Source organism: Pestalotiopsis fici, assembly GCF_000516985.1.
Source record: "Pestalotiopsis fici W106-1 unplaced genomic scaffold PFICI_Scf_9, whole genome shotgun sequence".
Taxonomy (NCBI): domain Eukaryota; kingdom Fungi; phylum Ascomycota; class Sordariomycetes; order Amphisphaeriales; family Sporocadaceae; genus Pestalotiopsis; species Pestalotiopsis fici.
This window is the reverse complement of record NW_006917099.1, coordinates 2,417,789-2,432,116: the sequence shown is the minus strand read 5'-3', so window position 1 is coordinate 2,432,116 and position 14,328 is coordinate 2,417,789. Positions and strand designations below refer to the sequence as shown.

The window sequence follows — 14,328 nt, the reverse complement described above, 5'->3', positions numbered from 1 at the left end:
TTCTCTTCTTTTTTTTCTTCTTCCTTTTCTTTTTTTTTTTTCCATTTTCTTTTTGTTGAGAAATCCCAAAAGGCGGGGAAAGACAAAGGGGGGTGGATTTTTGCTGCTGTAAATAGAGTGATTTAATCCAAATCTTGGTTTTTCAACAGTTTGCCCTCTGGGCATCCGTATGAAGGGGTTTTTAATTTTAATCTAACCTCGGGAGCCTTCCCTACTCTTGCCGTCCGACACCGTTGCGCCAAGTACGGTATCTATTTTGGCACCTTTTCCTTTGATCTCGGATCTTTCTTCTTCGCGCCCACGCAACTGCCTCTCATGCGACGTCGCCTTGACGTCAAGACCCATGAGATCAGAGATGCTGCTTGCCGTCTCGGGCTTGACGTCGTGTGCTTTATGTTCCTTGCGCTTCTTGCTCGCATCCACGCCCATGAGCGTGTCGAGGCTAGAGGCTGTTTGCGGGTTGACGGGCTTGTGCTTCATGCTGATGGCTGTCGATTCAGGTTTGCTGTTTTATGATTTGGTTTTGTGTGTTTTCTTGGAAAGTGAAATCCTGAACACGAAGATTTCGCGCCTACGACGAGGCGCGTCCAGTGCATTTATGGAGCTACAATCCAATTTCACTGTGCCTACGTGCCCAGTCACTTGAAAGCCACGCGTCAGTCTTCTCGCGAGCTCTCAGTCTCGCAAAGAAATCGAACTGTGTGCACAGCATTGCGACGTCATGATTGCCTATTCCAGGAGCACGGGCAGGGTCTATAGAACTTGACAAAGACTTGAGTGGCCACGATAAGGATGCTTGCGCTTTGACACACCCTCCCTTTTTCAGACGCATGTCGCATGCCATTGGCTGCTTCGTTCACTTTGAATCGGGCTGGGGTATTTCGAGGAAATCGTCTGTATCAAAGATGAAGATGATGGTTTAACATTATGCGAAAGAGGAGCAGTGAACATAATTTCAAAGAGTGAGACATGATGCGCCACATTTCAATCTCGAACCCAAGGTTCATGGAATATGATTATGGCGCCAAAATACTGCGCCTCACTCAACTTTGCAAAAGATGACGGGATGCATCTGCAGCTAGGCTATGCAGCTGAGATATTCGTGGTGCATCTCAAGGCCAGAGGAGCGTCAGATTGTAGATGGACTGTTGCCTACGAGGTCGAATCCGCATTGATGTTGCCTTTTGACATGCAATAGTTTTGGCAATGGCTGCAAATGCTTTCGAATATGATCAATTAGACCGATCAGCACAGAGTATCCGGCTTTTACGCATACTGCCGTATGCCGATACGCTCGACTGCGTGCTGGAGACTTTCGACATCCGAGAATGTCCGAAATACCAGGCACTCTCCTATGTATGGGGCAGCGATGATGCCAGTTGCGAGATCCGCATCAATCAATCAATCGTACTCATCCGCAACAATCTCTGGGATGCTCTGCAGGAGTTGAAGACACTTCGCGGGCGGTCAGACTTTCACTACGAGTGCGAAGACCATATTTGGATTGACGCGATTTGTATAAACCAGAACGACGACGTGGAGCGAAGTCATCAGGTCAATCTCATGAGCCTCATCTTCAGCCAGGCTGCTCGCACCATTGCCTGGTTGGGGCGTGAGGACAACAACTCGACCCTAGCCATGAAAACGCTGGCGAAGAGGCAATGTCCAAAATCGCTTGCTCCTACCGTCTGCCTGGAAGAGATCTGGACTGCAATTGATGCCGTCTTTAGCCGTGTGTACTTCGAGCGCATGTGGATTGTGCAGGAAGTCTTGTTATCAAACAAGTTGCTGCTTCTTTGTGGATCGTCATTTTGTTCATGGCATGATATCATTTGGTTCCATGACCACTGGCAAGACTGGTTCGAACAGAACGTCATGTGCGATTTGCCCTTGACCCTCATTACGACCAAAGAGTTTTTGGACAGGCACAGGAGACTCAGACCTGTGCGCAAACTGAAATACCTCCTACTAAACCTCCGCCGTCGCCAATGTTTGGACCAGAGGGATAAAATCTATGCCTTGTTAGGCATCATCTTCAAGCAGTCCAGCGACAGCAACCCACAATTGGAAGCCGACTATACCATTTCGTCGACAGAGCTATACTCGAGAATGGTGACATTCTTCAAGGTATTGCCAGAAGGGGACAGAAATGTCATATACGCCGAACTCCTGAATATCCTCGATATGCCAAAGAGCACGCGCCATTCGATCAGACTGGCAAGAGACATTGACAGAATCATTTACAAGATAGAGAATCACCCTGTCGGTGGCATAGTTAAGAGGTTGGACGTTATCGGATCCGTCAAAGATCGAGCGTTTCTGTACATGATCTTGGACGAGATCGAGACTCGGTTTGGAGTCAGCCTCACGAGCTTCCCAGCAGCGCTAGAGCTGCGTAACTTCTCAACAATGAGTATTTCCGGTGATATCGCAAGAGATGTCTTTACCTTGTTGATGTTGTGTCACCCGCGCGTGATGCTCTTGCTGCACTTGTGGCAACAGTGTATGACGGTTGACAATCACCTGCAAAGACTGATTTTGCTCCCCACATCGCATGATCACCACGCGCCAAAGTGGAAGAACTACGCGTTTGCCGCCTCAGAAGATGGGTTATTGGATATTTCTGTCTTTATGGAAAAGACAAAAGGTGTGCGGACCATTATAATAGAATTTGAGACGGGCTTTTGGTGGTTGGATTTTCCTCGTGCGGATGCTCGTATCATAACAGAGGATTCCGCTTGATGCGTTTGGCAATTACCACAATCTATTGACTGGATGCGAATATCTTGCAGCCATTTATTAGTTACGGATGAAGTTTGGTGTATTTGAGGCTCTAGGCCGATAGCGAGAGAAAAGAAGCCGTCGGATACAGCATATCTGTCGCCCGAGCACCTGCATGAGGAGGGGAAATGCGGAGCCCCCGGTTCGGTATAGCGATCGCCAACTTCCACCACTCAATAGGCGGGGGGCAGATAGTTGCATGTCGTCTCGAGTTGCTGATGTCAGTTTGTTGTTTGCGTTTTGAAAAGATCATCCATTTCTTGATTATCATTCGGTTTTTTCCAAATATTAGAGCGACAAACATGGAAAAATACATTCCTCACGTCGCCATTGTGGGCGGCGGGCTATGCGGCCTGGCCCTGGCAATCGCTCTGGAGAAGCGCAATGTCTCGTACACGATTTACGAGAGACAGGACTCGTTCTCCGAGATAGGTGCAGGTATCAATATCGCGCCCAACGCCATTGCAGCATTCGATCTCATTGAACCGGGCTTGGGCAGCTTGGTCATGGCCCTGGGGACCCGTAATCCAAACCCAGACGTGTGGATGGTCAACAGGTTGGGAGCGCCTACGGAACGATACCCAGACGCGTACCCAATCGCATGCATCGCGGCACCGGGCGTTGGCCACACTGCCGTGGGACGTTATGAACTGAATAATCTTCTCGCGTCCAAGATTGATCAGTCAAAGGCTAGGTTCAAGAAAAGGTTGAAGGAAATATACCAAAGCGAGACCCGGGTCAAGTTGATATTCGAGGACTTGTCTGAGGAATGGGCGGATATCGTGATAGGTTGTGATGGCATCCACTCGGCAACACGAAAGGCAATCCTTGGCGCTGAGCATCCTTCTGCAGAGCCTAGATTCACGGGCCTTGCTGGCTACCGAGCCGTGTTTGCCATGGACAAACTCATCGAGGCGATAGGACCCGACATTCCAACCACGAGCTGCATTTGGAGCGGTCCGGGTGGCTATGTGACCATGTACTCGATTGAAGGGGGTAAAAAGGTCAACGTGGGTTTCTGGCGCGACAAGGAGGAAATCCGCGAGACGCTTGCCAATGAACGATGGGTCTTGAAGAACCAAAAGGCTGCGCTGTTGGAGGACTTTAAGCACTGGGGTCCCACGATGCAGAAGCTGATGAATATGGTGGGAGACGACACTCAGCTATGGACTTCTCATCATCACGATCTCCAACTCGAGTCTTATTACAAAGGCAGAATCTGCCTCATCGGTGATGCAGCGCACTCAATGGGACCACACTGGGGTCAGGGGGCATCACAGGGAATGGAAGATGTATATGTCATGGGCGAGGTACTTGCTGGCATTTGCAGCCCGGGTGACACGTCAGTACCGCCGTCGGAAAGCATTCAAGCTGCTTTCTCTGCGTGGCAAGAAGTCAGAAAACCCCAGTTTGAATGGCTAGTCCACTCCAGCCATCATGCCTTTCTCTGGTGGTCTGCCTTTTGGCGTCCAGATCTCACAGAAAAGGACATGCTCGACAGACACACGGACGCAGCTGCGAGGCTTGGAATGATTTGGGGGGCCAATATTGGGCGGCAGGGTGAGGTGGCCAAGTTTGTTATGCAAAAGTCAATCACCACAGCCGCTGAGCAGAGAATGAGACACCATCGATTCTAGGTGGGCAATTAGCTTGTGCGTCGGTGATGCTGTACTGGTATGGACGAAATCCTATAGCTGGGGGAGGGGGCCACCTTTTTTTGTGCGAGTCTTGCATTGCTACTGCTGGGGTTCTGATTCACTGCTTTGACACGGACTGCTTGCTGTTAGATTTGAGTAGTTGGATGATACAGTTGTGAATGAAGACTTGCATTTTAGTATAAAACATACAATTTACCACCAGCTTTGGCTTTGCCTCTGTCACTAGCACACCAACGCGAATCCACACAACACACGTATCCACGCCTGTTTCAGAAGCATATTCTTGCGCTGGTTATCCTGATTTATAATGAGCATCACTTCCCGCAATGATCATTGCCAAGGTAAAACTATAAACTCGAGCCATCATATCGCGGAGCTAATATTCAATAAAATGGAAGGCCGCCAGGAGCCAAAGTCTCAAAGCGAAGAACCGGACTATACCAGAATGATTCTCGATGATTTTACTACCGGCATTCAAACTCAGGTTGCTAGATTTGACTCTCAATCTCAGCAGAAGCAAAAGCAACCCGCTCATTTCAATGACGCGGCTACCCCAGCGAAACTTGACTATACTAGAGTGGTTATCGATGAACGCACCCCACGCATTCTATCAACATCCGCCGGCTGTGACTCACGATTGCCCAAGCAGAAAAAGCAGCTTGATTACCCTGGCACACCGGCCTCCAATTCGGTAGGAAAATTCTCTCCTGACCATGACTTGGGCAATCAACTTCGGAGCCTGCTTAGACACCAGTCTGAACCAAAATCAAAGCACCAGGATATCTCTCACATCCTTACTCACTCATATGGTTATCCTTCCGACATCTCCGTCGGATGTGGTGGCGGATCCCGTGATTCTCTAGCCAGTAGTGTATCTGGGGGCAGCGACCAGCATTCCGATGCGAGCAGTATGGACGAATATGAGTACCAACAGTCCGCCAATGGTCAAAAGCGGCCTACGGACGACAAGCGAAGAGTAGAAGCCGAGCCCAAAACCAGGTCGGTAGATCAGTAAACGGGACTGAAGAATTTGTAGATGGAGGGGGAAATATCGAGAGTGGTGAAAATCTTGGAAGAATTACAGCCGAAGACAGTAGCGAAGAATGAATGATTTTACAGAGCCCTTGCTGGTAACACAATGTTGATTTGATTGTAATGTAATACAGAATCTAGGCAGAAACCATAGAGTGCACTCCAATTGTGGTGTAAACATATTCAAAAGTACGCTTTACTTTTTTTCTGAGATGTAAATGTTCAACACCTGACACAGTATTTACCATTGACGAATTTATTAAGCTGCAGCAAAGTATTGCAATTACAATTGTTTCTTGCACACTAAGGATTTTCGCAAAGCACACATTGACTGCGATGTGGCAATACCTGCAAGGGTGGTGTGTGATTTGGATGTTTGATTCCTGGTGAGTACCAATTCAGAGCTGGCAATCTGCTCAGTCGCAAGGTTGTGATGCAAAACCATTACAGGATCCTGTGACTGTGAATAGTATCTTCTAACTTGGTCAAAGTATATAAGAAATCTCAATTCCAGGGTTCGCGTTTCTTGACTTTCACTCAAATCACACATCGCACATCGCGCGCATACATAACAGCACGGAAACATACATCACTTGACGTTTCAGTCATCCATCTTCATCATGAGTGGCAACCGGCAGGCAAAGGGAAAGACTCCCGTATGGAACTGGCGTAATGGACCATTGTACGACAGACCACCGTCGTGCGACCGGGATTCTGACGAAGCACCTGATCCAGAACCTTTCGCATACGCATCTTCTTCCGAAGCACAGACCCCCAATTCTTTCGTATACCCGCCTTCTTCCGGTGGTCAAAATTCTGTCAATGACATGAGCTCTACCAAGTCTCAACGTTCAGTCGATAACCTCGCCACCGGTCTCGGAGACCTGGGCTTTCAGTCCCAGGGTGGCTATGATCCAGGACAGCAGATGAATGCCTTGATGCATCAATTGTCTCGTTCAGGTCAAGACCAATATCTTTCGCCGGAAACCGCTGCATACGATTCATACGGTTCATACGAGGTACCCGGATATGGCTTATCAGGTTTTCCAAGCTCGCTGCATATGAGTAGCGGCAGTATTTCACGAGCTTCACCCGGTATTAGTGCCTACGGAGATGACGAAGAAGATATGACAGGCTTTAATCCAGATCAACCTTTTGATTCATCAAGCCAGGTGCGATCGTATCGTAATCCTGCCTATGCTTCATCAAGTCGGGATCCGCCGTACCCGCATCAGTACTCTACGCAAGCTATGTCAAGTCAGCCGCCGCAGTACGCCCAGGTCTACCAAGATAAACGCGGCCACTCGCAAGTTGCCACAAGCTCCAGTTCTTCTTATCAAGGAGAGGGCAAAAGCAAGGGTAAGAAGAAGAGAAATCAATATTAGAGGAATAATCGGTGGTCTTTAGAGACGCAGCTTGAAAGCTCCAAAACAAAAGCAGATCAAGACCACTCAAGATCACCGACAACAGTGGCTGGGGAGGAAACGGTGAGATATTGAGTGTTTGGGCGGCCTTCCCCATTGATGATAGCAGAGAAAGCAACTGAGTTGTATCGAGGCTGGTTCTCTAGTCAAGACCTTTGATCAGTTGCGAAGCGTTGAAATTAGATGGCTCATTTCCATCATTTTCACAACATCGTTTAGTTCGAGATGCGTTTCATCATCTCTCGGCGGCTGAAAGCAAGTAATACATACTATCTTACGCAAAATTACTGCAAAAGCTGTCACGTGTAACAGAAAGTATCTAGATAATCAGTTGTCCACTCGATCACACAATTACCTACAGGAGTATGTATTGCGTTGCAACCAGATTCTGGCCGCCCAGTGAAGTGAATTTGGGAATGTATTTTATTGTTTCCAACTGTTCATATTTCCAACAAGTCGACCCAAAGCTTTCAGAATACCTAACATTGGCTGTTATGACCGTTGAGTGTAGAAACTTAAGAATCAGAGACTATTCTTGCCACACGGCTTCAATCACCCCAAAGAACCCGAGTGGCGCTGCGCTGGTGTCTGAAACCTTGAAGCGCTTATCTGCAGCCTCAAAAATAGATTTCCAAGCATGTATAGGCCTCTCCTTGCCGTTGAAGATGGCCATGAGTCTCAAATCGGTAGCCGTGCCGTACTGCTTTAGAGACCGTGGTGTCGATGAATCCTCCTCGTGTTCCTCCTCGCCAGCACCGCCGAGGTATTCGATGAGCAGCACTTTGGCGCCGGGCTTCATGACGGGGACCAAGTTTTGCAAGATCTGAATGCACTCGGCGTCTGGCCAGTCATGTAGGATCATCTTGAGAAGGAAAATGTCCGCCGGGACGGGCTGCGGGCTGAAGAATGAGTGCTCGGTGAAGCGAACACGATCCTTTAGATCAGAAGGCACAGTGCGATCAAAGGCAGGCTGCACTTCTGCAAGGTCCTGAACAAAGATTTCCATATTTGGGTATTTGCGAGCGAGCACAATGGCGTCATGGCCCGCTGAACCTCCAATCTGTCCATGATGTTAGCTATGGGAAAAGAACAAGTCTCAAAGGGCGCTGCTCACGTCTGCGACTGTCACTTTACCCTCTGTCGGCCAACCAGAATAATTCAGTACCACGCCCTCGAGGTGAAACAAATCCTTGAGATATGCCATCCACTCCACAAAGTTGCGTTGCCGCCAGCCCTTCTTGGAGCCCTCACCATCATTCTCGAGCATGTCCCACGTGTTACGAAAGCCACCAAACTGGCCACCCGCATGGAATAGCGCAAAGGCGGTTTCGTCGACTCGTTGGGTGAGCTCGGATTTGCCGAGATTATAGCGACGCAGAGCTTCATGAAGGACCATGACAGGAGCGCCGGCGTCGTCCAATATCGAGGACACGAGAGCCTTGAGACCTGAGGATTGCGCCAGTGCTGCTGAGCGTGAGGTATGTTTCACACGGCCCGGTCCTGCCGGCGCAAAGATGCGCTGGGTCATGCCATGCTGGACTAGGCGATAAACGACACCTCGTGGAAGAGAGACGTGAGCTGCAATCTCCTCGTACGTTGCGGAGCCATCTATTGGCACAGCGGACCAGAAGTCAAAGGCGTTGAGCGTATTCAATGCTGCAGCATCAGGAACCGCCTGCCAAACATATCAGTATCTTGTATGGGCTTTTTCTCTGACTTGATAAAGATATCTTACAGAGTGGGCGTAATTGAAAATGCTGTCAGCAGGTCCCTGTGCCAAATAGGTCATGTCATTCAGCGCGTCCAGAAGGTTTTGCCGAACCATGAACATTTCCGGAGACAGTTCATTGTACCTAGATGGACTGTCAGCAGCGAAAGATACCGGCGGCAGATTCTGCTGCTCGTAGAATTTTGACAGAGCACCCGAGAGCTCCGAAATCTTGGCCGAGAGGCTTGCAAGAGTAGGTTGCTCAGAGTCCGCCATGATGAATCTTCAACCGCTGGAGTATGCACGAGTTCCTCATTCTGCTTCTCTTACCGAGGACATGAGAGCTATTTAACATGCAAAATCGGAGCGAAATAGGGTCTCCTTTTCTTCTTGGCCGCCCTGCTTGGCATATTAAAGCCATTGCCACCACGGCGTTTTAGAGGCCTCATGTTGTACTGACAATCCCACGTTGAGAGGACATTCAAGCGCTTGGCGGCGTCAATCCAAGCCACAACTTCCGAAATTGTCACCCGTAGATGCGGAGATGGCGAGCACACAATGTCTCCAATCTGATAAGATTATCTTGTCATCAGATTAGATTCTCACGGAATCGCGCTGATAACCGCAAGGCCAAGGGATTGGCTGCACAGGTTATTGGCAGGAGAATGCAAACTACATGGCATGGCGTCATGGACGATGAAACCTTGGAGCCCTCAATACGAGCAGCGTGACATTGTCAATGAGGAAAGTCGCCGAGCGCCCGACGGTGCTGCCTGAAAGATGCAGACATTTTTTTTTTTAATAGAGTTTGGCACATCTGAACAGACTTGCTTACTTTGAACAAAAGTAGAACAAGACGTCTTTCGAGTCGTATATCATTTTCAATGAGCCAGCCGCAAAAACAGAGGAATATTCAGAGTCTGCGGGGTTTATAATTGTTTGATTATCAGCTGTCCACTTTTGTAAGCTTATATGAAAGCCAAGCATAATAGCTTCAGTAGTCCCGGAAACACGGATTTAATCTCATGCGAATATGCAGTCCTGAGCCTCGGATCACTGGTGAAAGCTTTTCCAGAGAAGGCTGATGGAGGATCGAATTTCTGAAAGTTCAAAAGCCGCACGTTCACTATAGGTGACTAATATACCTGATTATTGATTTTGTAGTTGGGCATTCTTGTCCAGGCATACGCTAGTCATTCATTTTCTTTTCGAGACCTGATTATTTCTGCGTTTCTTTGTTTGCCTTCTCTGCGTTTTCTTCCTTCCACCCTTCATCAAATCTTGCATTTTCGTGATATCAACTATGACTGATATTCGCTGAAATCGCTACGGAAGCTTTCATCCAGAAGTGGAAAGCTCGGATTTCACGCAAATATGGCAACACAACCGGGATCCCGATTTAATGATCGCTACGCAACACCAAAGAGATCCACCGAGTAGTCGAGAAATTTATTATAGAGTAGCGGTGTCTAACATGCCATATAAGAAGATTCCAAAAGGCCCAAAGAAACATGTCACCGCTCTTGTTGAATTAGGGATTGTGTGACTGATGGTATGCAGCCATTATCCACAAGACTGCAGCAAAGCCCCGCCAGGCCGGGTTGATACTGTATGCTGGCCCATGGCCATGTAAACTTGCCTTGCATCTATATCATGGGTATTTCAAGGGAGCTATAACTCAAAGGTCGAAGTCGCTTCTGGTTATACACGGTAAATCTTGACCTATTTATGTAACAGCTGCTGCTGGGCCCAGGGTAAGCAGTCCACATGGTGAACGCCGGCGAATCCCGCCGACGCCGTTGATCCTACGCTGCTGAGAACCGACCGTGATCGTCACCGTTGAAGCAACTTCGGTGCTACGGCGCCCCAAAGAATATTCTTTTGCCGGCATGTCAGGAATATCCACGCAAGAACACGTCGTGAAGAGTTCCCATTTAGCACAGCGCTACCCTCAGGGTCGCCTTCTGGAAAATCGCGCGTGTCTCCGGAACGGGATCCGTCTGCCGCGTGCTAGCTTCATCCCGTAGGAACTATCGGCTAACCTAGGCCGTATTTGAATTACATGCCCATGGGGTTCAGGGAAATCTGGCCATTACTGTTGGGCAACAGTCTGCAGCTGCGCCTCTCAGGGCAAGTGGGCAAGCGTAGCAAAAGGGGAAAAAAAAAAGGATGGAGAAGGGGATCGCCAGTGAGTTGTGAAAGTTTGCTTACATGCACAACAATACATGGCACAAATGACGACCGCAACCAATAAATCTCAGGCAGATGATGAATCACGCCTGACGGTGAGCCAAATAATGACTGTGTTCCGAGAATATCTCTGACACTGGCCAAGGGCTCCTCCAAATACCATATAGGTAAGAAAAGGTGGTGATCTGTCCAATTCTTCCAGGTTCGAACGTGGAGTTCGCCAGGGGAACGCCTCTGCGGAGCCAATAGGCGAAGGACAGACGCGTGCTGATTCGTGGAAGGTCGGGGCCGGAATGCTTCGAGAAGACGAGTCATGTTTCCACGATCGACGGGGAGTATACAGCTCAGGTTAGCAGGTGAATTCTAGCGTGGAATCAGATGAGCAAAGTTTAAGAATGTACGCGTCCGTCGTCTCGTGAACGCGCTCCCAATGACTTGGTACAGACCAGACAGTCTTGAAACAGACTGTACATTGAGTGTTACCTGGAACGAGTTACCTGGGACGGCGTTACACCATTCCTCTTGGTTTCGACGGAGACAGGCGAACTGAGCGCTCCTCGTATTATGTATTCATGGGATCGACTGTAGATTGATTGGAGCCCGCAAGCGGATGTGTTTTGTGATTTTCAATCTCGGCAATCTGGATTGACATCAACACTTTGAACGGCTAGATATTTATTGTCCCCAGGAGTAAAATGGTACCTGGGTACTTGGTGTAGTGCACAAGCAGCAAATATTGGTTACATTAGGTAGGTACTCTGTACAGTAGGTAGCCCGTGCTGAAAAGCTTTGAGCATAATGTTGTTTCTCGCAACGTTAGATTGCATATGTGAGTGATCCACGATCTGCATTCCTCATCAACATGATGAAAGCATGGCGTATGGAGAAACAAGAGGGGAGTCTGAAGGAATCGCGACACTTGACTGGGCTGCTGGCTGCTGGGCGTTTTGTTGCCGTCCCCTCGGGTTCCCTGGGACAATGGAGAGCCCCTCCAAAGGCCCCAAGAGCTCCCCTCCAAAACGCGTCCCGACTCCCGCCAAATTGCCCCTCTTGATTGGGTGTCGGACGGGCTGACCGAGCTCGACCTCCCTACTAGGGCAACTAATGTAGAGGCGTGCGGACCAGCCAAAAAAGCCCAGCAAGCCCAGACGTGCGCTTGCTCCAGCGTTCAATCTCCAGTGAACCCCGGACCGGGTGGTTCTATCTCTATTCTGAAAGGATTGCCCATGCCTGCAAGTGTAAATTGCCCAGGCCCGGATATGACGGTCATTTTCCGGCAAAATGAATTGACGCGAAGAGAGCCAATGGGCCACCCCCTGGTAGGTGCGTTACATTCTGGGTATGAAACTAAGGGGCCACCTCAATGCGCTGCGACATTGGACAGAAGGAGGACAGGCAAAAAAAGACATTGATTGATTGGGATCGGGGACGGACTGGCACAAACACGTGATTTCCCACTCCTTATCCATGCCTAGGATCGCGGTTGCTTGTGTTTTTTTTTTCTCTTGTCTCGCCTCTTGTAAACAACATTTGCTGGTCATGATGCAACCTGACAAACGGAACTGGTGAAGAATATTATTTTACTAAGCAAAAAGGAAGAAATCAGACAATGCCAGTCAAACACGATGCAGTAGAGTCCTCAGCCAGTAGGCGGCCGCTAGCACAGAAGCTCTCTGGCCTCATCATACGGCGAGGCGGTCCAGGGAAAGGGGGTCCCAAGTCGCCAGAAATCATAGACGAGAAAGCCTCAATCTTCAGATTCAAGAGGCAAAAGAAGGCTCCCTCGCCAGAGGCTACGCCAGAATTCAAGCCTCTCGAGGTCGATTTGAACAGATTAAGTCTCTCGGAAGGATGGCTCGACACGCACAAGGACGAGGAGCTGGAGCAGCGGCAGGACGAGCACAAGCAGCAGCAGCAACAAGAACAACAAAATTCGTCAGACAACACCGACGACTCAACACCAATAGCTAACAAATATTCAACCATGCTGTCACTAGGAGTACAGGACCAAGGCAAAATTGACTGGCCATACCTCCAGAAACAGGATAGCAACAGCAACAAACGGCCATATTCCATGGTCGAGACCTCGAGCCTCGCATATAGGCGCCCATTACAGTCCAGCAGCGCCCAGTCTGTGGGCAGCGTGCTGGATCGTGGCAGACCTGTCGAGCCCAAGAGGTATGTCACGGATCCGCTGTGGAAGACAAATGCCATTCTGCCGGATCCTCCTGCGCAAAGCGCGCCAGTCGTCGAAAAGGCAACGACTTCGCGGCATGTTCCTCGCAAGTCTATCCAGTCGATCCACAATGACACCAATGCATTGTCTGCGACAACAAAGCATAATATTGCTGCCGCTCCTCAGGCCAAGGCCCCGGAGAAGCTGGATCGCGTTGGGCGCCACTCCATGTATGCGACGCCCAATCCGACAGCAGCCTTGCCTGCTCTGAAGCCAGTTTCCACTCCGTCATCCAGGAGTTCGTCTGCCAACCCGCTGGACAGGATTCAGCAATGGCAAAAATCTGTGACCTCGGCTCCGTCATCTAACCCCGGAGCCCCCGCCGCCAACCCCACAAGTGCGCCATCGTCAAATGCCCCATCGCGGAAGGCCTCCACCACCACCACACGAGGAGTTGGCAACCGCCTGGCCTGGATCAAGGAGCTGGAGGAGAAGAAGTCGGGTAGCCTTGGCCAAGATATTGGTGTCTTGAAAAAGGCATCGGGCAGCGTTTCTAACAGACTGGCCATGTTTGAGAGCAAGCAAGCCGCAGCTGCACCCCCGCTGAGCAACAAGAAGCCCCCGCTGACGAGGACCAACTCGACGACGAGCCGCCTCTCGTCCGTGGGCCTGGATTCCACTTTTTCCGCAAATGGCAACACAACGGCCACCCCCCGCACGTCGGGAGAGACGGTACGTTCCAGCCACCGCGCTTCTTCCGTTATGAGTTACTATGATGACTCATTCCGCGAGAAGATGGAGAATGTCGCCGGCAGCTACTCGGATGCCAAGGACAAGGAGAAGGAGAAGGAAAGCAAGCCCGAGAAGGCCGGTCTTCAGCGCGTCAAGACCTCGTTCGTCTCGGTAGACCCCAAGAAGAAGGCAGAGTCTGCGACCAGCGACTCTGATGTCAACGAGACAGAGGCCAAGGAGGAAACCAAGTCTGCAGAGCCAGTCACCGCTATCGAGCAGCCGGAATCCAAGACCGAGGACGAGCCCCAGGCCAGCCAATCGATCTCGCCAGTTGTCGAGACCGCCAAGCCCGAGGAAGAGATCAAGTCGGCGGAGCCGGCAGTCGCCGAGGTCAAGACCTCGGAGGAGCCAAAGGCCGAGCCTCAGCCCGTTGAGGCTGCTGCAGTCGAGAAGGCAGAGGAAAAGTCCGAGTCTTCCTAACTGGCTGACTCGTTTTCCGCCTACGGCTAAATGAGCAAGCTATTGCAATCGGCTTGGCCATGCAGGATCGGATGCTGGACCACTCTACAGGGAGCTTCAGCCTCAAATTTCTCAGCTGAATGCAATCCTACTCGAATTTACAGGCCA

The 14,328-nt window shown here is 49.9% G+C and overlaps 7 protein-coding genes across 7 annotated transcripts; 5 read left to right on the top strand and 2 right to left on the bottom strand.

Annotated features, from left to right (window-relative positions):
• Nucleotides 1-192: 192 nt before the first annotated feature.
• PFICI_12165 (uncharacterized protein) lies at nt 193-480 on the bottom strand (the record flags this gene model as incomplete). The annotated part of the gene is made up of 1 exon (XM_007840746.1): nt 193-480. One exon carries the CDS (start codon nt 478-480, stop codon nt 193-195), a length of 288 nt encoding a protein of 95 aa, XP_007838937.1.
• Nucleotides 481-1,206: 726 nt separating this feature from the next.
• Nucleotides 1,207-2,742, top strand: PFICI_12164 (uncharacterized protein; the record flags this gene model as incomplete). Its single annotated transcript, XM_007840745.1, has 1 exon — nt 1,207-2,742. The coding sequence occupies one exon, from the start codon at nt 1,207-1,209 to the stop codon at nt 2,740-2,742; it is 1,536 nt and encodes a 511-aa protein (XP_007838936.1).
• A 341-nt stretch (nt 2,743-3,083) lies between these two features.
• On the top strand, nt 3,084-4,418 carry PFICI_12163 (uncharacterized protein; the record flags this gene model as incomplete). Its single annotated transcript, XM_007840744.1, has 1 exon — nt 3,084-4,418. One exon carries the CDS (start codon nt 3,084-3,086, stop codon nt 4,416-4,418), a length of 1,335 nt encoding a protein of 444 aa, XP_007838935.1.
• Nucleotides 4,419-4,830: 412 nt separating this feature from the next.
• Nucleotides 4,831-5,454, top strand: PFICI_12162 (uncharacterized protein; the record flags this gene model as incomplete). Its single annotated transcript, XM_007840743.1, has 1 exon — nt 4,831-5,454. One exon carries the CDS (start codon nt 4,831-4,833, stop codon nt 5,452-5,454), a length of 624 nt encoding a protein of 207 aa, XP_007838934.1.
• Nucleotides 5,455-6,091: 637 nt separating this feature from the next.
• PFICI_12161 (uncharacterized protein) lies at nt 6,092-6,856 on the top strand (the record flags this gene model as incomplete). Its single annotated transcript, XM_007840742.1, has 1 exon — nt 6,092-6,856. One exon carries the CDS (start codon nt 6,092-6,094, stop codon nt 6,854-6,856), a length of 765 nt encoding a protein of 254 aa, XP_007838933.1.
• A 568-nt stretch (nt 6,857-7,424) lies between these two features.
• Nucleotides 7,425-8,879, bottom strand: PFICI_12160 (uncharacterized protein; the record flags this gene model as incomplete). Its single annotated transcript, XM_007840741.1, has 3 exons — nt 7,425-7,955; nt 8,010-8,570; nt 8,631-8,879. 3 exons carry the CDS (start codon nt 8,877-8,879, stop codon nt 7,425-7,427), a joined length of 1,341 nt encoding a protein of 446 aa, XP_007838932.1.
• Nucleotides 8,880-12,402: 3,523 nt separating this feature from the next.
• Nucleotides 12,403-14,181, top strand: PFICI_12159 (uncharacterized protein; the record flags this gene model as incomplete). Its single annotated transcript, XM_007840740.1, has 1 exon — nt 12,403-14,181. One exon carries the CDS (start codon nt 12,403-12,405, stop codon nt 14,179-14,181), a length of 1,779 nt encoding a protein of 592 aa, XP_007838931.1.
• Nucleotides 14,182-14,328: the final 147 nt, after the last annotated feature.